At 41.0% G+C, this 24,742-nt stretch overlaps 1 protein-coding gene across 1 annotated transcript in view; it reads left to right on the top strand.

The window, feature by feature from the left end:
• The first annotated feature begins 11,674 nt into the window (after window positions 1–11,674).
• The window catches only part of LOC307140696 (uncharacterized protein), a 174,681-nt gene continuing 161,613 nt past the window's right edge, over window positions 11,675–24,742 (top strand). The window contains exon 1 of the mRNA XM_079840367.1: window positions 11,675–12,002. Coding sequence (XP_079696493.1) covers window positions 11,936–12,002 — 67 coding nt within the window. The 5' untranslated portion in view covers window positions 11,675–11,935. The remainder of the gene's footprint in view (window positions 12,003–24,742) is intronic.

Here is a 24,742-nt window from a genome sequence, read left to right as displayed (position 1 = left end):
GCAGTGGCTTTGTGTTACAAGCCTGTAGACATTCCACAGATGGTAAAGAAAACTAATGGGCACAGAAACACTGCCTCCATTTTTCTCTCTCTGTCTGTTGTTTGATCAAACTTATTTCTCCAAGCACGAAAGTTACATTTAGGGAACAGGAATCAGCGTGTTTAAACATAAAAATTACAAATTATCTCATGACAGAGTAATCTTCTCTCACACTTGCAGGAAAAATGCTTCCACAGACTTGACTTTAAACTTAAGAAGAAAGTTTTGAACATAATTTCTTTGTACTGAAATTCACTTAAAATAAACACAGTGGATTTTATTGGCTGAACCATTGCATTAGCTAACCATTGCATGAAATTCCTTGTTTTTAGAGCATATTTTTTTAACTAAAGTTGAAGACAGAACCTGATTTCCCCCAAGTGCAACATGTTCCTGGATCAACATATTCTGCTGTTTCTGGAACAATATTCCAATCAACCAATCAAATTTGAGGGATACATTTACAGTATATGTCAAGTTTAGGCTTACAACCAAAGTTAGGGGCTTCTACCTGTTATTCCCCTATAATTTCCCTCTGATTTAATAGATAACTTATCAGTTGGGTTAGGTTTAGGGGTAGGGATATAGGATTTAATTTTCAGACAGGAATGTTAACTTGGCAAAATCAGCATTGCAGGACTAATTTAAAGACCCCTATCACTTGAGGCAGGTCAGGACAGGACAGGGAAAAGTGACTGACATGGATAGTGGCCTACACATTTTTATGTCTCTTTTATGTCTTGACATGTCAAGTTGTATACAGTTACAATAGATAGCAATGCTAGCACTTCCATTGTGGTGCCCCAACAACCTTCTACAACAAACACAGAATTCAGGCTTCAGCACTTTAAAGGGATAGTACTCACCCTTAAGTTGTTCCAAACCTGTATGAATTTCTTTGTTCTGCTGAACACAAAGGAAGATATTTGGAAGAATGTTTGTAACCAAGCCGATCTCGGCAGCCATTGACTACCATAGTACACCCCCCCCCCCCACTATGTAAACATTCTACCAAATATAGTCCTCTGTGTTCAGCAGAACAAAGAAATGTATACAGGTTTGGAACAACTTGAGTGTGACTAAATGATGAGAGAATTTTCATTTTTGGGTGAACTATCCCTTTAAGCTAAATTGACAGCATTTGTGGCATACGGTTGATTACAGTGAGGTACAGTACTTAAGTCAATCAGTAAACGTTCATTAATCAGTAAAATATTAACAATGGTGTTGAATGAGCATAACATGTATTGACCCCATAATATTCCTTTAAATAATCTCTAATGTTTATTTGAAGTCACTTTAAAAAAGATAAATCTTTGGAGATTAAAACAGCTCTTTATGTTGCATTATGGGTTCTTTTATGAGTTCATCATAGGTAAATCGGTATCCATTTTCTTTAAATTACCAGAGAATTAATGGCTGTCCAAAGAACAAGAGTACAGAATGTTCTTTGTGGAGCTGAAAAAAATTCTCCTGAGGCATTAGGCCCTAAAACCCTTTGTGGTGTTAGCTGGAACCTTTATTTACTGTACAAATTCTGCAGAGTGGTCATTCAACACTTTGGGGCATCTTTGGATTTATTTACATACATAATCTCAGACTGCAGGCGTACTGAACTTTCTGTGTGTACATCGAGATGATATCCTGCAGGCCCTATCAGACATCATTACTTTTTTATTACAGTAAAGCAATATGAAGCAAACATATCCATAAATATAACATAATGTATTATTCATTTACTATAGTCATCATTTACTATGATGAATGTACTTTTTTCTGAATGCAAATGACTATGCGTAAATAAGGCATGTAAAGATCTTGTTTCATCATAGTTTTTTTGTCAGATAATTTAAAATGCCTTCCCAGTGTTAAATTAAAAACAAATATTTTTAATGTTTCAAGTAGATACCTGTTTGCTATTTATATTGTATATTAAACTCAGTGTCCATGTGTGCCGCCTTTTCGGATGTCCACACATCCTGCACCTGTCCACCTAAATCAAATTTCAGCTCATGTTTTGGGAGATGTAATCTGTCACATAACCTTGAAATTGGAAGAGAGGCACCATCAGTCAAAACCTAATGTTTATCAAGAGGCTCTTCAGTATGTCTCAACATTAAAGTATTTTTGGACCTCGTGTGGTGGAATTGTCAAGGGGTTCTATTTATTATTGCATTGTATTTTGTATTATATTTGTTCATTTGATTCACTCTGATTGTTCTATTTGCCTGACAAGTAAAATATCAATTTATGTTTCGAACTGCTTAGAAATTAAAGCTGAGATATCAGTTAATAATATTTCTACGGACACAAAATAATGATTTATTTTATGGAGGAGATATAAATTGTCACGCTTAGTTTTGGATTTTGAATCACGTTTAGGTCTTCATGTCTTTTATTTTGTTATTGTCATAACCAGGAACATGAACATAGCTATGTCATGCGATTCCCCTGTTCCTCATGCGATCTTGCAAACCTTGTCAAGTGGTTCATTTGTCTCATGCGTCATGATTTGATTGGTTCATTGTGTCCATTGCTTTCAGGTGTGTCTTGTGTCATTAGTCCTTGGCTGCGTTTAAGACCAATGGCCCCACTTTATATTAGGTGACCTTAAGTACTTTGTACTTACATCAAAAAATAAGTACAATGTACTTACTGTGTTCAAATTGTATAGCAAAACACTTTTGCTGATATTGAGGTGGGATACGGGTAGGGTTAGGGACAGGTGTGGTGGTATGGGTAAGTTTAAGGGTAGGGTTAGGTGTAAGGGAAGTGTCAACAGTGTAATTACAAATGTAACTACAGAAATTAATTACAGATGTAATTACATGCAGGTATTTTTTTAAATGTAAGTACAATGTAAAAAATGTATGTACACAATAAGTGCATTGTATCAAATGATTAATTAAAATGTTAGTACATAGTAGTTAAGGCCACCTAATATAAAGTGGGTCCAGACCAATTTTTTATACCCTTCCCTCGCTAATTTTGCCAGGGCAAACCCTCTTTTGGCGCTAAAAAAAAATAGTCAGGATTTAATATAGTGATGCAAAGTCTGATTCATTTCTGCAAACTGGTTCTTTTTGGATAGTTCGGCTCAACGAACCGGTTCAAAAAGCCGATTCATAGGTTCCTGACGTCATCATGCAATGATGTCACTATGCATTTCTCAACGTCATGTTATATCATGGAAACATTCAAATAAAGTAATCTGTGTCAATGCATATTGAAACAATCAAATAAAGTTATTTGCGTGAGTGTATTTGCTGATTATTGCCTTTCGTTCACTGAAGTTAATGGTGTTTGTGTTCACAGTTAATTTATCCTTCACGTCAGATTCGACTGAAAATTGCACAACTACAGTACACATTACAGGTACTGATCAACAAACACGGATATGTTGCATGTCTAAAGTAGCCTATATATAGAAAGAATAATCCTCTGCAAACTTCGACAGATGTTGGAACCGGCTCTTTCGGATCTTTTTTAGTAGGACGTGCTACTTCGGCTTTTGCGTCTTGCGTCATCAACCTGGAACTAAAGTTCAATTCAGTTCGATTAATGAACCGGCTCAACTGGTTACTTGCTGAGAACCGGCTCAAAAGAATGATTCATTCAAGTACCAAACATCATTAATTTAATAAAGTAATAAAGACACACAGTGAAAAATTAGCTGACCTTATTGCATATGCATTTGAGTTTCCCTTTCAGATGTGAAATTTATGGGAGGAAAGTATTTAAATGAATCATGCAAGGTGATTTACTAGTCAATTTGCTGGTATTTGCGCCATTATTTACCTCCCAAAAAAAGCATGTCTTAAACCAGATGCTAATTTGTGCTGCTCTTGGTAGATTGCATTGGTCATTATGGAAATTATCTAGCTGCATCTGTGTTCTTTAATTTGCGAGTCGTCAGTAGATCATGCACAGAACTTTCCACTCCCATCTGCGCTTTTTTTGAAATTGCGCTCTCACGCTAATTTGATCTGTTTAGTAAATCTAGCTCTTGGAATCCAACATGGAGCCAATATATTCGTTCTATGTTATGTTACAGTTAGTGTATGTTGTATTTTTGTATTTTGTTATTATTGGAACCTCATCCTTCATCTTCATCATCAACCACCCATGACAGAAGACCGAACCAATGAAATGGATTATGCTGCAAAGTTTGTGGCTGTGGCTCAGAAGAGTTTTTTTTCAGAGAAGTTTTTTGGTTGTGCCATCACCTGCCCCTTCAACGATAAGACCGTGAAGTCACTGTTCTGGATCTGGGCAAATTACCATCACCCTGTTGACCTCCCAGAAAACAATCATCCGGTGTCTGGAGAGCATCCTTCCCCAATCCAGAACATAGCCAGACCCAGAGCCCGAATCACCACCATCGACCACGGAGAGTTTGTGTTAGCCCCCCACAGATGGAGAGAAGAGGGCAGAGCTGACCCTCGCCCCAGAAGTGGAGCTTCATCGTGAGTATAAGGTGTGTGAGCCCATGACATCAGCGTGTGAGGGAGTCGTGACTACAGAGAATGAGGACTGAGTGATTAACTTCAATGAGGAATTATTTTACATTTTTAGTGTGCAAATGTACACTTTTGACCAACATTTTCCACTTCTTATGTCATTTCTATTGGGAAATTCCTACTGTAGTCATTAAATATGTGTTCCCCGTCATGGGAATTCGAGCTGCGTCACTGCTTTGGGAACGCCTCTGCGTGATTGCGTCGTGAAGCACGTATGTCATCAGTCCAATAGAGAGACGGAACGTCATAGACGGGTGACGTCATCGACCGGAAAGTATAAAGCATTCCCGGAAACACACGCCCACAGCTTCTGTTGTCTTCAGCAAGCGCTCTGTGTCATTTTGTCAAATTGTCAGCTCTGTGTTTTGTGTCTGAGTTCAGACTTTCTTGTTTTTCACAAAAAGCATACACACTGACTTATCAAGAGAGAATGGCGAGTGAACAGCATTTCGTTAGATGTGTTCCTCCCTGCTCACGTTACATCACGAGCGGGGATACACATCTAATGTGTGTTGTTTGCTTGGGTGAGCAGCACGCGCAGTCGCCACTCGAGGGTGCCGGCTGCGAGCATTGTGAGGCTTTGCCTTTGCGTGTGCTGCGATCTCGCCGGGCGCTCTTTGAGGAGGGCGTCCCGGTTCGCACTCCCCGCGGCTCGGGTCCCGCTGTGGCTGAGGCTCAGCGGCGGCTTGAGACGTGGGGTTCGCAAATGGATCTGTCGGGTGGGTTTGAGACGGGCCCCGCACTATCTCAGCCTTCTCCCGTCAGATCCGCGGCTGCTTCTCTGGGTTCGGGAGCCCGTGCTGTGGTTTCTGCGGTGCTGCAGCTGTCATCCTCCGAGGAGGTTGATGTCTGCAGTATCGAGCCGGGGATTGAAGATTCGCCACTTCAATCGCCCCCGAGTGAGGAGCTTGCAGAGGTTTTGAGCAGAGTGTTGGCCAAATTACACATAGTTTGGCCAGCGCAGGATGTTAATCAGGAGCGCGCCGCTGTAAAAAGTCGGCTCGATGAGCGCTTCCTGCCTGCCCGCCCTGCTCAGCCTCCGCGGCGGAGCCTCCCATTCTTCACGGATCTCCACACCGAGTGTCAGCAAGAGTTTTCAGTCCCCATACATCAGTGTACAGTAACATCGCTTGTGAGCCATCTCTCTCCCGAATCGGCATGAACTATTAAGGCTCCGTCGCTGCCCACTAAACCGCTCAGAGTGACATCAGCGTTAGTGGGCACAGTCTGCTGCTGTGAGAGAGCAGCAGGTGCTGAGTGCAAGCTCCTCCCACCGAGCACAGCAAAAGCAGAGCGTCGCCACCCGCGCACCCCCTCAGAAAGGGTGGGCCGGTGGGCGGTGCTCTCAGGCGCAGCCTTCCAAGGGCAAGACTGATCTGAGGACAGTCATTGTTTCGCGGAAGGCTGCGTCGAAGAAGCCCTGGCACCTGTGGGCTCAGGGCTGTGAGGGTGATCCCTTCTGGAGGCGGACGGTGCTTACCTCATCTCACGGTACCCGTCAGCCTTCAGCACCCTCACAGGGTCATTCCACCAACCCCGCCCGAGTGCCGGGGCGTGGAGGGCCCTCGCGAGTCATCCGAGGATGGCCTGCCCCCTCCGAGGAGGGAGGTGGCGCTGTCGGGCCAGTTGTTCCCTGCCGGTTCGCCGTTTCAGGGCGCTGCGCTCGCGGTGCAGAGTACATCAGAGGCCAGCCTCGAGAGGTGATAGAGAGGGTTCCCCCCCAGACAGGGAGTCAGGCTTTTACAACCGGTACTTCATAGTGCCACAGAAGGATGGAGGGCTGCGCCCTACCTTAGATCTGTGCGTCTTGAACCGGGCCGTAGCGAAGCTCAAGTTCAAGATGCTCACTCTCAAACAGATCGTGTCTCAGATCAGGTCCGAGGACTGGTTTGTCACGATAGATCTCAAAGATGCGTATTTCCACTTCTCCATCCTTCCGCAGCACAGGAAGTTCCTGAGATTCGCTTTCAAGGGAGAAGCGTATCAGTATCGGGTGCTTCCCTTCGTTCTAGCTCTTTCACCCCGCATGTTAACGAAGTGTGTGGACGCTGCGTTAGTCCCCTTGCGTATGCAGGGGATTCGCATTCTCAATTACATCAACGACTGGCTGATCCTAGCACAGTCAGCTCGTCTCGCAGTTCAACATCGAGATGTTGTGCTAGCGCACATGAGGAGGCTGGGGCTGAGGCTCAACTCCAAGAAGAGCGTTCTTTCTCCAGTACAGAGAATAATGTATCTAGGCGTGAGTTGGGATTCGGTCTCTATGCGGGCCCGCTTATCAGAGCCTCGCATGGAGTCGATCCGCTCTGCCGTGAGAGGGGTGAAGCTAGACCAGTCGCTTACTGTAAAGCAGTTTCAGAGACTGCTGGGTCTCATGGCATCAGCGTCCAATATCATTCTGTGCGGCCTGTTGTACATGAGACCGTTACAGTGGTGGCTCAAAACCAGAGGTTTTTCCCCGAGGGGAAATCCCTTTCCCCATGTCTCCGCTCCTTGGTCATGTGGAAGGATCCTCGGTTTCTGGCCTGTTACTGCGGGCACCGTGCCAGCGGGAATCTCTGAGCACGGAATCCTCCCTTACGGGCTGGGGGGCGACCATGAGTGGTCGCTCGGCCCAGGGCTTATGGCAGGAGCACCAGCATTCGTGGCACATAAATTGTCTAGAAATGTTGGCAATGTTGGCAGTGTTTCAGGCTCTGAAGCACTTCCTGCCGTATCTCAGGGGCCATCATGTGCTTGTTCGCACAGACAGCACATCGGTGGTCTCCTATATCAACCATCAAGGGGGTCTGAGGTCTCGTCAGTTGTACAAACTGGCGCGCCTTATTCTCCTTTGGTCCCAGGGGAAACTACTCTCAGTGAGAGCTATGTACATCCCTGGGCAGTTGAATGTGGAAGCAGACATCCTGTCGAGACAGGGGCCGAGGCCCGGGGAATGGAGACTTCACACCGAGAAGGTGGAGCTCCTTTGGGAGAAGTTCGGCAGGGCCCAAGTGGACCTGTTTGCAACACACAAAAACACCCATTGTCAACTGTGGTTCTCCCTAACGCCTCCAGCTCCTCTCGGACTGGACGCTAGGGTGCAGGAGTGGCTGAGGCTGCCCCTGTACGCATTTCCCCCGATCGCTCTGCTTCCGGGAGTTCTAGAGAGAGTGTGCCGGGTCGCGGCCCGTCTTCTACTAGTAGCCCCGTACTGGCCGGGCCGAGTATGGTTCTCGGACATTGTGTCTCTCCTCGACGGCTCTCCCCTGGAGATTCCGCTCAGGGAGGACCTTCTCTCTCAGGCGGGCGGTGTCTTCGTACACCCTCGCCCAGAGTTGTGGAAGCTGTGGGCTTGGCCTCTGAGGGGGCCCAGCTCATAAGCTCTGGTCTCTCAGCTGAGGTTGTGGAGACCATTCTACACTCTAGAGCTCCCTCCACGAGGAAACTGTACGCTCTTAAGTGGAGACTCTTCACCATTTGGTGTAGAGAGCACTTGGGGGATCCAGTTAACTGCCCTGCGAGTGCGGTGCTGGAGTTCTTGCAGGAGAGATTCTCCGCTGGGTTAGCTCCCTCCACACTGAAGGTGTATGTGGCGGCCTTAGCTGCTTACCACACTCCTTTGGGTGGTGTTTCTTTGGGGCGACACCCGTTAGTGACTCGTTTCCTCCGTGGAGCTTGAGGTTAAGACCTGTTGTGCGCACCAGGGTGCCAGCCTGCGACTTGGCCATTGTGCTTCAAGGCCTTTCCGAGGCTCCCTTTGAGCCGCTTGAGGATGTTTCAGAGAAGTTTCTTACCCTTAAGACTATCTTTCTGCTTGCTATTTCTTCTTTGAAAAGAATTGAAGATTTATAAGCCCTTTCGGTGGCACCCTCGTGCTTGGAATTTGCTCCCGGTATGGCCAGGTCCTTCCTGTCTCCTAGGCCGGGTTATGTTCCGAAGGTTCTCACTAATCCTGTGAGACCTATTGTACTTCAGGCTTTCTGTCCTCCGCCCTTCGTGACGTCAGACCAGGAAAGACTTAATCTGCTTTGCCCTGTTCGTGCTTTAGATACTTATGTCCACAGAGCTGCCCTGTGGAGGATATCTGAACAGCTGTTTGTGTGTTACTCTCGAGGGTGACCCGTAGCTAAGCAGAGAATGAGCAAGTAGGTGGTTGAGGCCATTTCACTTGCTTATGTGGCGGCCGGGCAGCCTTCTCCTTTGGCTGTCCGGGCCCACTCTACTAGGAGTATGGCGGCCTCTCAGGCTCTTTTGGCAGGGGCTTCCCTGCAGGATCTTTGGGTTGGTCCTCGCCGCTCACTTTCGTCAGGTTCTACGAACTAGATATTAACACTACTCCGGGGGCTCGGGTGCTCGCTTCCTGAGTACACAGGCGGGCATCCAGCTCCTATGGGGGCGTGGTTAGTCTCGTTCCCAAAACGGTGACGCAGCTCGAGTTCCCATGAAGGGGAACGTCTCGGTTACGTCTGTAACCTTAGTTTCCTGAGTAGGGAATGAGACGCTGCGTCACCCTGCCATACTCTCTGCATGCCCGCGAGTGCCTTGCTTCATCCTTTTACAGAAGCTGTGGGTGTGTGTTTCCAGGGATGCTTTATACTTTCCGGTCGATGACGTCACCCGTCTATGACGTTCCGTCTCTCTATTGGACTGATGACATACGTGCTTCACGACGCAATCACGCAGAGGCGTTCCCAAAGCTCTCTCTAATTTGCTGTACATTATTAAACTGTAACGCTACCTTGGAAGTCTGTCCGAAAATCAGTTTTGTTAGGTGCCTTCATGCACAAATTCTGCCTTACAAGTCATTGTCTGATAAGGCAGCGAGGCAACAAGTCAGCTGCCTAGGTTTTCGGATGCAGCCAGTGTGTGTTGCCCTGCCTGGTGTGCATCTTGAGACAAAATAGTGGCACTGACATGTTTTAAGATATGTCAAGTTTATTTCAGTTAAAACAGCTCAAACATGCATTTTAGTCTGGGACTAGCTTAAGCCTTGTCTGTGAAACTGAGGGTTAAGTTCAAGTCATCGTTTGATTATGGTCACCACTGCTAAATATAACTGCACTTGGGTTCACTTTAACTCTGCTCACATTCAGTGGACTATGCATTACAAAAATAACAAATAAATGTAATTTCAAAGTATTAATAGCTGTAATATAAGTAAAATAATACAAATAAATGTAAAATAAATTTTCTCAGATAACAAAGACAATTTGCATTGCAATGCATTTAAAGGTCCCATGGCATGGCATTTTTCTAATATTTTATTATGTTTCCTGAGGTGTACTTATATTATTAGTATGATGTTTACATCATAAAATGTCATAATTTAGAAATAAAAGGCATTTTTTCTATACTGCTGTTTGCCCTGTGGCTGAATACCCTGTTTCAAGAGGCATGTCTGCTGTGAGACTTCAGTAAAAACGCCCACTGTTGTGCTTGGCTGACATCTTTGCATTTGAAATGAGCGGAGGGGGCGTGGTTTAACGAGGTCTACGGCGCACGAGCTGCTGCCAGAGAGACGGATGGAACTGAGTTCATTTCACATCAGTTCTCAGCATTTCTCAGTTCAGTGAACTGTTGTAGTTACTAGAATATACTTCAGGTTATTAGTTTATTTCTAGTCGGAGGGGCTGTCACTCATGTCAGAAAGTTAGTAACTATAGTAAATTATGGATCAGCGCTGACTCGAGACGCGAACCGTTTAGAACGATTCAGTCCAATTTGGTGAACTGGTTCGGTTCACTAAAAAGAACCGATTCAAAAGAATGATTCGTTCGCGAACCGGACATCACGGAGACGGAGCGATTGCTAACAAAGTTATTTATAGTAACTACTGAGTTGTGAGAGCGCTGTCTGTCAACGCAAGTTTATTGTGTTTGTATCTGAGAGTTCTGAATAAACACGAGTCCCAGTCACGCCGAGTCCGTCTTCATCATTATTCTACCAACTTTGTAACACATGCAATGTACCATTACAGCGAGATGAACGAGTTAGTAAGTGTTGATTATAGCATTATTTTTAGATATGTTCCAATCATATGAAAAGCGTCAGTGACGCGCATTGAGAACACAGCGCAAACAAAGACACAACAGCAGTAATCGAATGTAATCCAGTTTATTGTGGGGATAGCTGGCTAGCCTAGCCGGATACCCTCACGTTTACCCCCCATCTGCTTAATTTCGCGCCGCGTTTGGTGCCTCCGCTGTGGGCCAGATGCAGTACTGGGGGTCGGGGATGTTGAAGGCCAGTGCAGCCCGAGCCTCGGCGTGCGTGAGGTTTATCTCTAAAGAGATGTGAGTCTGCCGATGTTGAGCAGAAACTCGTGACTGTATGCACATTGTAGAACAGATAGACGCGACGAGGACGTACAAAAACACTGACTCACAAGATAGAAAACACGAAAACACCGTTCTGTCGGGAGAGAGAGAAGCCGCAGTGTTTGCACGAATAATAAATAATTAGCTACACATAAGAAATCACTGATCACAGATCAGAAGGAACTGAAAAAAGACTTCTGTTTTCATTTGTACATCCAAACACTGAGAAACTGCCAGCATTCACTCGTTCACAAGCCATGATCTCTCGAGCGTTTGCATGGGCGTGCCAGATTCTCTGGGCGGAGGAAAGGGAGGTAACCGTTCCTGTGTGGACGTCAAAACAGGAGACTTCAGGATTGGCTAGTCTGGCCTGTCATTTTCTCAAAGGCAGAGAAAGACAGCCAGAACTCGGTTTTACACCGATCAACATTTCTATCCACTTGGGGACAATATTCAAGCTAGGGGAACTCATATTAATGTTGAAATACCTCATAAAATGAAAATGTCATGCCATGGGACCTTTGAACAAATTAAGCAGACAACTAGATCTGCCATACAGGTCATGAGTCATTCAAGTAGTTTTTCAGAAATTTTCATTCACCTGAAAATCACATGCATTCTGAGAAAGTACAAAAATACCACCATCCTTCCATCCAAACCACAACATGCATCTTTTTAACACTCAAATGATAGAGAACGTCAAATAAGATAAATTCAGATGTGGTGGGATTTCAAAACAAATGCAGAGAGAGAGAAGTAAAAGTAGGTGGGGTCATTTAAAGAAAGAGAAGTGCTGTGATTGGCTCCTGTTTGGGCTACTTCCTGAATAAACAAAAACAGAGAAGCACAGCTGGATAGGTTTTGGCCCAGAGCTGAACTGTAGAAGAAGCTGTTAAAAGATACTTCGGGGGATTCCACCATCATTCACTGTCTGTGTGTCTGGGACAGAACTTCTGGATGTAATCTGCCGTGTGAGAGAGGAGGGGGTATCTCAGAAAGGAAGAAAGTGAAACTGTTTGCAGACTTAAAAGTTATTGGGAGGAGTCACACAGGCAACAAAACCTTCACTGAGAAAGAATGGAAAAAGGATATGAGATTCTCTCAAATAACACATATACAAATACTGTCAGTGTTACTATCACAGGTATGTCGTCTTCGTGGTTCTTTTTTTTCTGCTCTGTTCTAATGTTTCACTGTTACTGAGTGCATTTGAAACTTGTGCATTGGCTTCAGATTCAGGCAGAACATCCTGTTAATTCAACTTTCAGTTTAAATAGCATCAATGAATATAAATATGTGCAGTCAAAACAAAGAGAGGATGGTACCAGCAGGAAATGCAATGACCTCACTGGTAAACAAATGTGCAAATGTACATAGTGTGAATAAGCACTGAGTGTCATTCAGCAAACTCAGCACATTCTTGTGCTTTGTGATGCATGTCCTCTCATTTTCAAGGGTGTGATGAGACCACCACGCCAGTGTTGTTAGTGTTAACTAAAATATAAAATACTATATACAAGAGTAAAAACTTAAACATAAAAAACTAACTGAAATAAATCGTCTACACTGAAGTACTAAAATTGCAGATTTTTATATATTAAAGCAAAATAAAACTATATATATATATATATATATATATATATATATATATATATATATATATATATATATATATATATTAGGGCTGTCAAAAGATTAATCGCGATTAATCGCATCCAAAATAAAAGTTTGTGTTTACATAATATAGGTGTGTGTACTCTGTTAATTATTATTTATATATAAATACACACACATTCATGTATATATTTAAGAAATATTTGCATGTATATACTGTATATACATTTATATAATCTATAATATATATATATATAAATATAAATGTTTTATATATAAAAATAATATTTTTTTTTCTTAAATATATACATGCTTGTGTGTGTATTTATATATAAATAATAATTAACAGAGTACACACACATATATTATGTAAACACAAACTTTTATTTTGGATGCGATCAATCGCGATGAATCTTTTGACAGCCCTAATATATATATATATATATATAGTATACCCCTACAAATCCTTACATCTGGTGACAAAATTAAATATTTTGCTTTTCCATCTGCTAATGTTATTGGTAGTAAACTGTATTTTTTTTTTAAAAGTGTAATATTTACAAACGGTGAAAGCATTTTATTAAACAAAAATCTAGGGGAAGTAGAAAAGGTGGTATTGGCACCAGAAGAAAGGTTCTATAACTAAAAACCAAATTATTATGTGTAATAGGCTATATCCTCACATGCTCAAAAATCACAGCTTTGGGGTGTGAAATATGATGAAATTTCGAAAATCATGAATATCATTAATATTAATGCTCAGACTGATTGCACTAGCTTATCTCAACCTGCTAATCCATAGCTAGTGAAAACCATATCAATCGCAAATCAAATCAATTCTCTAATTATTAGCTTGACTGCTAAACATAGAAATGAAAGCCTTAATTAAAAGAAACATCTAAAGAGGCGAACTTACAGATGCATTCATTAATAGATTCTCTATCATTTTATTCATGTTATCATTTTCTGTATTTGAGAGCCTGTATTTAATTCCCCTCATTTAAATACTGTAATAACTTGTTTTTCTTTTCTTTTTCTTTTCGTTTTCCACACCTCACATTTGACCGGACTGTGATGCAAAACAATGTTTTATTATATATTATTCATACAAAACGGTCTTTTTGAGCAACAACATCCCTTTTTGAGCTTTAACTTCTCTTTGCACTGGAGTCAAATATTTTTTGTTTGCAAATCTCTTGTGCTCTGACTCAGAGCTTCCTGAACTAATACCTTGAGACTATCTCTGGATGGTCCACCATTTTTGTTGTACTAGCATAAATTGCACTCTTTAGCAATGTGTTGTCAACATTTTTAAACTCACATTGTTCTTGATCCATCACTTAATCTCCATGATTTGCAACAATTTAACAGGATTGCACAATCGGTGTTGCATGGAGTCATGCGGAGGGGAAGAATATTTGCCTTGTAAATTGAAAGGCCAAATATTTTCTACTAGAGTGTCCTCTAAAGTCAGTTACTGTGGTATGAATATGCTGTCTGACCCAATGTGTCACTGTCTGGTGTCACTACCGAGAATCAAGAATAGTAGGCCTTTGAAAAGGGTACATTTCACTTTTATGGTGTATAAAAAAGGGCATTTCTTGTCAGTACAAAGAGGGAATTTTAACGGAGATGCCACATTTTTAGACACAAGATGAATGTAGCCATATGGTGGAGGTCCGGACCCATGTTTGGGTGGTTCTGCTGGCCATGGTGTTTTTTTCCTTTTGTGCTTTTTTGCCTCCTGTTCTCGCCAGATGGCTGTCACACAAGCCATTCCTCACCCGTAGTCGCCTAATTTGCCATTATTCTTTTTCTAATGGGGCCATTAACAACATCACTGATAATTGAATCGAAAGTTTTCCTCGATTGTGCCATTTTGGGGTTTTAATGGTGAATAGGGCACATCCGAGACCATTCCTGCAAGTTCCAGTATCAAGCTGCTTCTGTTCGATTTGTCCGAATCAATAACGCAAACGATTGCGGATTGTTGGGCTGCTGGTATTCAGTCAGTTTATATAATTTAAAATACTGTATAACATCAGACAATGAAATTGCCTATAAAACGGAATATGTAATTATGAAAATGGAATTGTTCTTTTGTATGTCAACTTAACCCCTAATGTGATATCAATATGGCATTATTCTGGACCTGTTAATCATTTAAAAACTTCAAAATCAAATTAATTACCATATGCAAATTACAATTTTAAATGAACGACATGCAATTCAAAGTAATTATCAATATTTGCAGATAAAAGTACCCAAATGGGGCAATGTGGCGAGCTACATTTTTTTGTTGTTGTTAATTTTATAATTCATTTATATTTTTTTATAGTTAGTCACAGAATATTAACAGGTTAAATTGATACTTTATACTATATTGCCAAACGTTTTGGGACACACATGAACTTTAATGACATCCCGTTCTTACTCTGTAAGGTTTAATATGGAGTTGGCCCACACTTTGCAGCTATAAAAGCTTCAACTCTTTTGGGAAGGCTATCCAAAAGGTTTAGGAGTGTGTTTATGGGAATTTTTGACCATTCTTCCAGAAGCGCATTTGTGAGGTCAGGCACTGATGTTGCACGAGAAGGCCTGGCTTACAGTCGCCACTCTAATTCATCCATGTCTTCATGGACCTTGCTTTGTGCACTGGTGCGTAGTCATGTTGGAACGGGGAGGGGGCAATCCCAAACTGTTCCCACAAAGTTGGGAGCAGGAAATTGTCCAAAATGTCTTAGTATGCTGAAGCATTAAGAGTTCCTTTCACTGGAACTAAGGGGCCAAGCCCAACCCATGATAAATAACTCCACACCATAATCCCCCCTCAACCAAACTTTACACTTGGCCCAATGCAGTCAGGCAAGTACCGTTCTCCTGGCAACCGCCAAACCCAGACTCGTCCATTGGATTGCCAGATGGAGAAGTGTGATTCGCCACTTCAGAGAACACGTCTCCACTGCTCTAGAGTACACTGGTGGCGTACTTTACACCACTGCATCCAACTCTTTACATTGCACTTGGTGTTGTAAGGCTTGGCTGCAGCTGCTCGGCCATGGAAACCCATTCCATGAAGCTCCTTACGCACTGTTCTTGAGCTAATCTGAAGGCCACACAAAGTTTGAAGGTCTGTAGCTATTGAAGACTATAAGTTGGCGACTTCTGCGCACTGTGATTTTAGGTGGCCTGCCACTTCATTGCTGAGTTTCTGTTGTTCCCAGTTGCTTCCACTTTGTTATAATACCACTGTTGACCGTGGAATAATTAATAGTGAAATTTCATGAATGGACTTATTGCACAGGTGGCAACCTATCACAGTACCAGGCTTGAATTTACTGAGCTCCTGAGAGAGACCCATTCTCTCACAAATGTTTGTAGAAGCGTCTGCATGCCTAGGTGCTTGATTTTATACACCTTTGGCCATGGAAGTGATTGGCACACCTGAATTCAATTATTTGGAGGGGTGTCCCAATACGTTTGGTAATATAGTGTAACTGTAATAGCTAACCTTACATTTAATGTAATTTTACAGTAAAATACTGTTACATTTACAGTTTTTGGAATTGAAAAGTCATTGTATAATTTACAGTGAAAAAACTGTACATTGACATTCCCAAAATTCCCTGCGTGACACTTCACATTTGATGTATTTTTGTTGAAATAACTGTTGCTGCTTAGTTTTTTTCTAATCATTGTGTGACATTTAGTGTAATGTGCGTTACCATGATAGTGTTTAGTATTTGTGTGAATGCTACTGTGTAACAATCTACTGTTTAGTAAACACGACGATTGAGAATACAATATATAATATTTAATTAATTGACAATCAGGAGATACAGAAACAGGAATGAGAAACAATAACCAAACATACTCCATGTAAACACAATACACTGAGAACTAAGCGTTTAAATACACAAGGAGATGTAATGAGGAAACTAAATGAACAACAGGTTAACATAATTAGTAACTAAGCGAACAAACTGGCACACACAAGGAAACTAGAGCTGCAGCCGAAATCTTAAAAATGCTGCCTTCGGAGGATGCATTCCAAGGTAGGAAGGCATCAAGGCACATCCGAATCCAATGTTAGTTTGACTTCCTGTCTCCTGAGATACCTTCATCTGATCGATTTTTGAAGGCAGCATAGATGTTTCCTTCACTGCCTTTGATATCCCACAATCCTGTGCATTCCATTTGGTGACAGTTGAGAAAAAGAAAGATGGTGCCTGAAAGTTGCGGTTGCTGGTCAGTTTGTGTCTAAATGTACGTTTTTGACCAACATTTTCCACTTCTGATGTACCTTAGTAATTAAATGTGTATTTAGTTCTCATCAAAGCTTGCTCTATTTTGCTATAGATCAATGAACTGTTACGCTGCCTCAGAAATCTATCATGAGGTAGGTTTCATGAGGTACTGTATCTTCCTGTGCAAACGCTGCCTGCAGAGTATAATGCTGCCTAATGACGATGTTGCTTGTGCACTTTCCCATTTTGAACAGGCAACAAATTTCTATCTGAATACTTTAGCTTGGTCATGGGCCTTGTGTCTGATTGCCCGTTGACAGCAACATTACTCAAAAAGTTGCCCTGAAAACCTTAAGTTTTAGGATGCAGCCACAGTCAACTTACAATGACAGAGAACACAGGCAAACAGGCACAGGGAAAACAGAAACAAATCACAATGGAACTCCACCTCTTATATATTAGTATTTTCCTTCTCATCTTGTGGAAAAGCCGCTTGTGATTATTTTTGATTCATCATGTGACTCTCATCACCACCTGTTTTTGGTGGTTTTCAGTGTATTACTTAGCCTGACGTCGTTATACTCAGAGTCTAGTCAGAATATGAGTCTGATTAATGCTCCATTGTGCTTTGATTATGGGGCGTTTCAACCGAACCAGGAAAGAAAATGCCTCTGCACTCAATTGGATAGACCTACAACCAATCAGAGCAATGGAGTAAGTGATGTATGTTGAGTGATGCATAGTTGTCAACAGAACTCAACTGCACGCACGCTGGAAGAAGTAGAAGAAGATGAGTATAAACTATTTTTGCCGGTGTTGTAAAAATAATTTAAGGATCATCATTTTTGAGAGAAATAGTAAAGGTGAATGCATATATGAACAAGTTCTCCGTTTAGTAAACAAATTCAACCCAAGCGCTCTTTGGTGACGTGGATTACATTTCAGGTGATCATCTGTCCATCATTGTATAAAGGGACAATTTGATTGGTCCAAACAGCTCTGTTTCGTGCATAGTTGCTCCACAACAGATCAAGTCCAGACTGAACTTCCTGACCTCAAATATTGTGGGTGGGGCTAAGTTCGGCTGGCATCCAGGCTATGTATTACCCCTTATTTACACTGCACGTGTCTGCGGCGCATTACGGCTACAACGCGGCTACCGGAGCTGATCGGGGCCACTCTAGTCAATGCTTGTGTTTAGAACAGCGGCGCATTTCAGAAGTGTCCCAGAAGCGGCTCCCCGCACCGCTTCTCTAAAGATAGGCGCTTATTTTTTATGTACGTCGCGCAGTAAATACTAAATAAAAGTAAAAAAAATCCTGTCAATTTCAAAATAAACACCCTGTGCAGACTCCGTATTTCACACAACTATCCTTGCTACAGTATTTATTACAGTTTTATCAGTTCACTGTAATTAATACAACAGTACTTTAGCATTCAAAATGTTGTAAATACTATAATATATTCTGCATACTAGAATTTACTAGTCTAACACAACAAATACTGTAGTATATTTTCATGTGGGATAGCAAAAAACAACAATAAACAGAATTAAACTGGACAAAACAAACACTTAATGTTAGAACACAAAAAAATCGAGAAAAACAACGTAGGACTGTGTAATAATCACGTGGTCTCACGAATCCTGTCGCTTCGCTTCTGAAATGCTCCTGTGTGAGTTGGCACGCATAGAAGATGGAACAAAACCTCACCGCAGCCGTAATGCGCCACAAACGTGTGCAGTGTAAATAAGCCGAGGGGTCAGAAAGCTACAAAACAGATATTAGTGGCTGGTATAGAAACATTTTACTGTCAATTTAAGTTAAATCTGTAAATCCTCCGTATTTTTTACGCTACAATTCTGTTAACCATGCCTGCCAGTTTTTTTTACCATAAATTTCACTGAATTTTTTTAAACAGTAAATAGTATATAATACTGTAAAAAGTATATATAGTAGCTAAACATTTAAAAAACCCTGAAAGTGGAAAATATGTTTATGTGTAAGCTTGAAGAGGGGGGTGACATCCCTTGACAGTTTGCTTGGCTAGTCTGATTATCCAAAACCTTCCTACCACAGGAAGCTGTAGCTGTATCTACCCAGAAAGCTTACTCTGTTTGTTTTTCCTTTCCACGTGTAAGAACTTGTCACTTGCCTAGAAAGAAACACCAAAATGCTTAAAAGAGGTGCTATTTTAAGTCTCTTTGCAGTCATGAATATTCTACACTTCTGACACAACTTATCGCATTTTCCTTCAGCTGGGCACATAAAGTATGGAAAGGAACATCAAAATGAGTGTTCAACGTGGTAGCATATCTCTTTCTCCCTCTCAACTCGTGTAATACAAACAGAGTAACAGCATTGACATCCATCGGGAAGTTTTGTTCCCTGTCACAAGGTGTTTGGAGACTGACTTCATCCAGTTAGTTCATTGCTAACCTTGTATTATGAGGCTACACATACAGAGACTGAGACAGTTGACAGTTAATTATAGGAGCCATGGATCGCTGTAGACATGTTTGTCAGCTGTATGCCGATTGACTTGCGACCTGTTTATTTTTCAATGCTGCTCCATTGTTTTCTGGAGCTACTTAGATGAGTCTATTTTGCAACGTGTGAGAAGTGCCCCGGGGCTTGCCATAATGATGGTAATAAGAGAATGCATCCTGAACAGAGAGAGAGAGAGAGAGAGAGAGAGAGAGAGAGAGAGAGAGAGAGAGAGAGAGAGAGAGAGAGAGAGAGAGAGAGAGAGAGAGGGGATAACTGCATTGTTCGGGGAGAGGAAATGTTGAAGGTGACCTGATATGTTCATGAGTGAATTACCTACAGAAATCCTCTCATTTAACCTGTGCTGTTGTACTGTACCACCTCTTCACTTCATTCTGCAGTTTTACTGTGACATGCATGACCTGAGAATTCACTATATAGAAAATGTGTCGTGTATTTTAAAACATAAATGCTCCATTCATTTTTAGTGCAGATGCATAGGGCAGTGAAAAGCGAACAATCCGAAGCGGCCTTTAAACTCTCATCACATGTGAAAATGTAGTTTTCATTCGGAATTCAATACTAAGCCCCTTAAAATCAATTTTAATTATTCTAACTAATCCGTATACAAGCATCACTGCAATTTGTGAAAGACGGAGAGTGAGAAAAGAATGTGTTTAATTCAAACAGAGTGACGGAGACAAACTGAGAGGCAGATCGAGGTAATGGAAGAGACAGAGTGTGATTGTTGGAACTGCTGAGACAGACAGCAAAAGATGGAGGAGTGTCAGTCAACTCTGCTGTGATGGAGACAGGGAGACTTTCTTAAACACCTATACATACTCAAACTTCTAGGAGTTTGCAGCTGTTGAAGAACAATTCTGTTCTTACTCTCAAAACTCTCATATTTGAATGAACTAAAGTTGTGGGGAGTGACAAACCCAATTAGAATTGGTATTACTTGTGCTTTAATGAATATCCCAGTACATTATTTTATAAGAATCATTGTAATATAATTGCTACAGTCTGCTTGTTTGCTTACGTTTTCATTTACTTTTAGTTTGTATTTCCTTAGTTACCTGTTTTCACACTACTATTTTCATCTACTATATCATCATATCTGGACATTCAACATGACAACTGTTTTAAATGAAAAATATTTATTAATACCAACAATATATTAATACAAAAAAAATACATTTATAACATTTTTGCTTATTTATAATTATAGTATAAAAATATATATACAGTGAGACTTAAGGCGGTAATTGCTGCCAAATGAGCTTCAAGTAAGTAATGAGTTAAGGATCTGAATGCATATGCAATGTGTGTGTGTTTAAGTATATTTTAAAAGTTATAATATGTGTTTTTTTGTTTAGTTTTTTTTTTGCTTTGCATTTAAAAGCATTTTAGCACAAGGCTGCAACATAACAAAATATGAAAAAAAGGGTCTGAATACTTTCTGAATCCTCTGTGTATATTGATATTTTATGTTTTATTTATTATTTTAAATTATTGCCTGTTTGTGTACATTTTATTTTACATAGCAGCAGTAATTAATCAAATGATGATACAATAATGGAGAAAATATATAACAATTAAGTTTTAATATTTCAATAAAAAATGTAAGATTTTATGGGCATGTTTTTGATGGCTGATATGGAATGGTTTCTTTAGTCAATGAGGCGCTAAAACAACACTAATGCAAATGCACAATAAAATGCAAATACATTCAAATAAACAATGCTAACAGTACATTTCCTTTTATTGTCAATGTCATCCTCAGACTGTTACACACTCCCTTTATCCTTTTATAAAGGCTATTGTGGAATCTCATGTTTAACACATGCACATATACACAAAATCAACCACAAATGACCACCATGCCTGTAAGGGAAATAACTGTCTAAAATCTTCTTGAACAGCTTACATTTCACAGTCTCTGGCCGGTAGCGACAGAGCACTCTTGCCGCATTATAAGTCTGGTTCAACCCTCAGTTTGACAGAATTAGGATGAAAGGAAGCATTGTGAGGAACCGGTAATATGTCTTATGACTGTAGACATCTAAAGAAGCACAGATAGCCAAGTTTGCCTGGTCAGTAACAATAACTGCTTACAAAGGAACAAGAAGATCCCAATCAAAGCCTGTACATGTAATTAAAAGGATTTGGTGCCCAGCGAGGGTCTATCTGCAGGACCTGAGGCAACAGTGTTCATCGAGAGCTGAGCTGAGAGAGACAGCAGGCCCTGAGACAGCGCTTTATGAGAGCTTGAGACGAGTGCTCTGATGACAGGTTGTCTCCCACAGAGGAAACGGAGCCATGGGTTCAGGTTTGGGCTTCAAAGCTCCTGGTTTAAGCAGATAATCGAAAGGCATGTGAGCTGGAAAATGAACGGCTGAATCAAAGACTTGATTACTATTATAGCAGTGGACCCTCAGGCTGAGGTGAAGATGATGGCAGCTTGCTTTCTGACACCTTTTATGCCCATTAGATGTTCAGTTACATCAGAGGCATGGTTGCCGGCAATCATTTGGTGAACACCCCTGGGGCCCATATTGTGTGTCTGTATCTATGTTGTTTCAAGTGTTGGATGTGCTTATGAAGGGAGTGTGTGGAAAAATGAAAAAGAAAAAGAGGAAAGCTTTATAGGAACTCATTAAATATGAATAAACTAATTTATATTCATTACATAATGCTTTTAAAAAGACCAGTAATGTATTTATTTACATTAATGCGTATGAAAATACATGAATCCTTTATATATATATATATATGTTTTTTTTTTTTTTTTTTAATAAGCAATAATTTGAACCATAATATACACTATCGTTCTGTCATGTCTGCTCTTGGTTTGAGTTTTGTTCAGGGATCTTGTTTAGTTCCAGATTAGTTTCATGTGTTTCCGTTGTTCCTGTGGTTTGATTTGCCCTCATGTGTTACACCTGTGTCTAGTTAATTATCTCCTTTGGCCTCTAGTGTTTCTCCGTGAATCAAACCCCTCATTGGTCCCACTTTATATAAGGTGGCCTTAACTACTATGTACTTACATCAATAAGTACAATGTAGTTATTGTGTTTATATTGTATTGCAAAACACTTTTGCTGATATTGAGGTGGGATACGGGAAAAGTTAAGCTTGGTACATACTCTGCAAGAACAAAGAAATTTGTTCTTTTTCTTGAGGTGGCAAGAACAAGAACAAAGTTTGTTCTGGCCAGTACATTCCATACTTCACGAAAAAAGCAGGTGCCGAACATCTCTGTTCCTCCGCATTAACCCCGTCACTTTAAAATTCTGACCAATCACACAATAGTTCTCGGACACCCACAAGAAAAAAGTTCTGCTCAGACAATGTGTCGAGAACAAGCTGCGATAACTTTTTTCTCTGTTCTTGCGGAGTATGTAACGGCCTTTAGGGACAGGTGTGGTGGTATAGATAGGTGTAAGGGTAGGGTTAGGTGTAAGGGAACTGTCAACGGTGTAATTATAAATGTAACTACAGAAATTAATTACAGATGTAATTACATACAGGTAATTTTTAAAATGTAAGTACAATATGTGCATTGTATCAAATGATTAATTTAAATGGTAGTACATAGTAGTTAAGGCCACCTAATATAAAGTGGGTCCCCCTCATTTGTTCTCAGTTGTTCTTTGTCGTTGATCATCAATGTAGACTGGTTGTTCCGTTTGAGTTTTTGAGAAGTTCTGTTTGGTTATTTAGATTTTTGTTATTACAAATATGTGCTACTGCTTTTTTTTTTCATTCCTGCTGCAACCAATGGTGACATATTTAAAAGTAATGTATTTAAAAAAAAGAATTTAATACTTGACAGTAATGACAGGAAATTTTTCTTGAGCACCAAAATCTGATATTAGAATGATTTCTGAAGGATCATAAAGATATGAAGACAGCAGTGGCTACTGAAAATTAAGCTTTGCCATAACACAAATAAAATATATTTTTAAATAAATATTTTACAATAAAATACAAAAAATATAATACTGTAATAAATGCAGCCTTGGTGAGACTTGCAAAAACTGACACCAAACCTTCAATGGTTATACACCGATCAGGCATAACATGGCACATATTCCTTATATTGTTTTTGTCCCCCTTTTGCTGCCAAAACAGCCTTGACCTGTTGAGGCATGGACTACATTAGACCCCTGAATGTGTGCTGTGGTATCTGGCACCAAGATGTTAGCTGCAGATCCTTTAAGTCCTGTAAGTTGCGAGGTAGGGCCTGCCCGCACTGCCTCTGCCGGCTTGCCTTCTTCCCATAGTGCATCCTGGTGCCATGTGTTCCCCAGGTAAGCGACACACACACACACGATCAATCACGTGATGTAAAAGAAAACATGATTCATCCAACCAGGCCACCTTCTTCCATTGCTCCCTTGTTAAGCTCTGATGTTCACATGCCCACTGTTGGAGCTTTCGGCAGTGGACAGGGGTCAGCATGGGCACCCTGACTGGTCTGAGACTATGCAGCCCCATACGCAACAAACTGCGATGCACTGTGTATTCTGACACCTTTCTATCAGAACCAACATTAACTTTTTGAGCAATTTTAGCTACAGTAGCTCGTCTGTTTGATCGGACCACACGGGCCAGCCTTTGCTCCTCACGTGCATCAATGAGCCTTGGCCGCCCATGACCCTGTCGCCGGTTCACCACTGTTCCTTCCTTGGACCACTTTTGGTAGAAACTGACCACTGCAGACCAGGAACACCCCACAAGAGCTGCAGTTTTGAAGATGCTCTGATCCAGTCGTCTAGCCATCACAATTTGGCCCTTGTCAAACTTTTTTTGCCCATTTTTCCTGCTTCTAACACATCAACTTTGAGGACAACATGTTCATTTGCTGTCCAATATATCCCACCCATTAACAAATGCCATGATGAAGAGATAACCATTATTCACTTCACCTGGTCATAATGTTATATATATGTATATTTCCATTGTTTTATTTCAGTGATAGGTTGAATGAAAGATCAAACGATAAACAATCTAGATTAATTTTCAAAAAGCCCCCTTTGATAATTTTAGCAAGGGTGCCAATAATTCTGGAGTTCACTATATATATATATATATATATATATATATATACAACCCCAAATCAGAAAAAGTTGGGACAGTATGGAAAACGCAAAAAAAAAAGAAAAAAAGAAGTGATTTCTAAATTTACTTTGACTTGTATTTCATTGCAGACAATATGAACACAAAATATTTCATGTTTTGTCTGGTCAACTTTATGTCATTTGTAAATATGCATCCTTTCCTGTCATTCAGACCTGCAACACATTTCAAAAAAAGTTGGGACAGTAAAGCATTTACCACTTTGTAATGTTGCCATTCCTTTTCACAACACTTAAAAGAGGTTTAGGGACTGAAGACACCAAGTGATGAAGTGTTTCAGGTGTAATTTTGTCCCATTCTTCCTGCAAACAAGTCTTAAGGTGGGCAACAGTACGGGGTCTTCGTCGTCGCATTTTGCGCTTCAAAATGCGCCACACATTCTCTATTGGAGA

This window comes from Gobio gobio (genome assembly GCF_949357685.1).
Source record: "Gobio gobio genome assembly, chromosome: 17".
In the NCBI taxonomy this organism is placed as follows: Eukaryota; Metazoa; Chordata; class Actinopteri; order Cypriniformes; family Gobionidae; genus Gobio; species Gobio gobio.
This window is presented reverse-complemented; position numbering and strand designations above follow the sequence as displayed.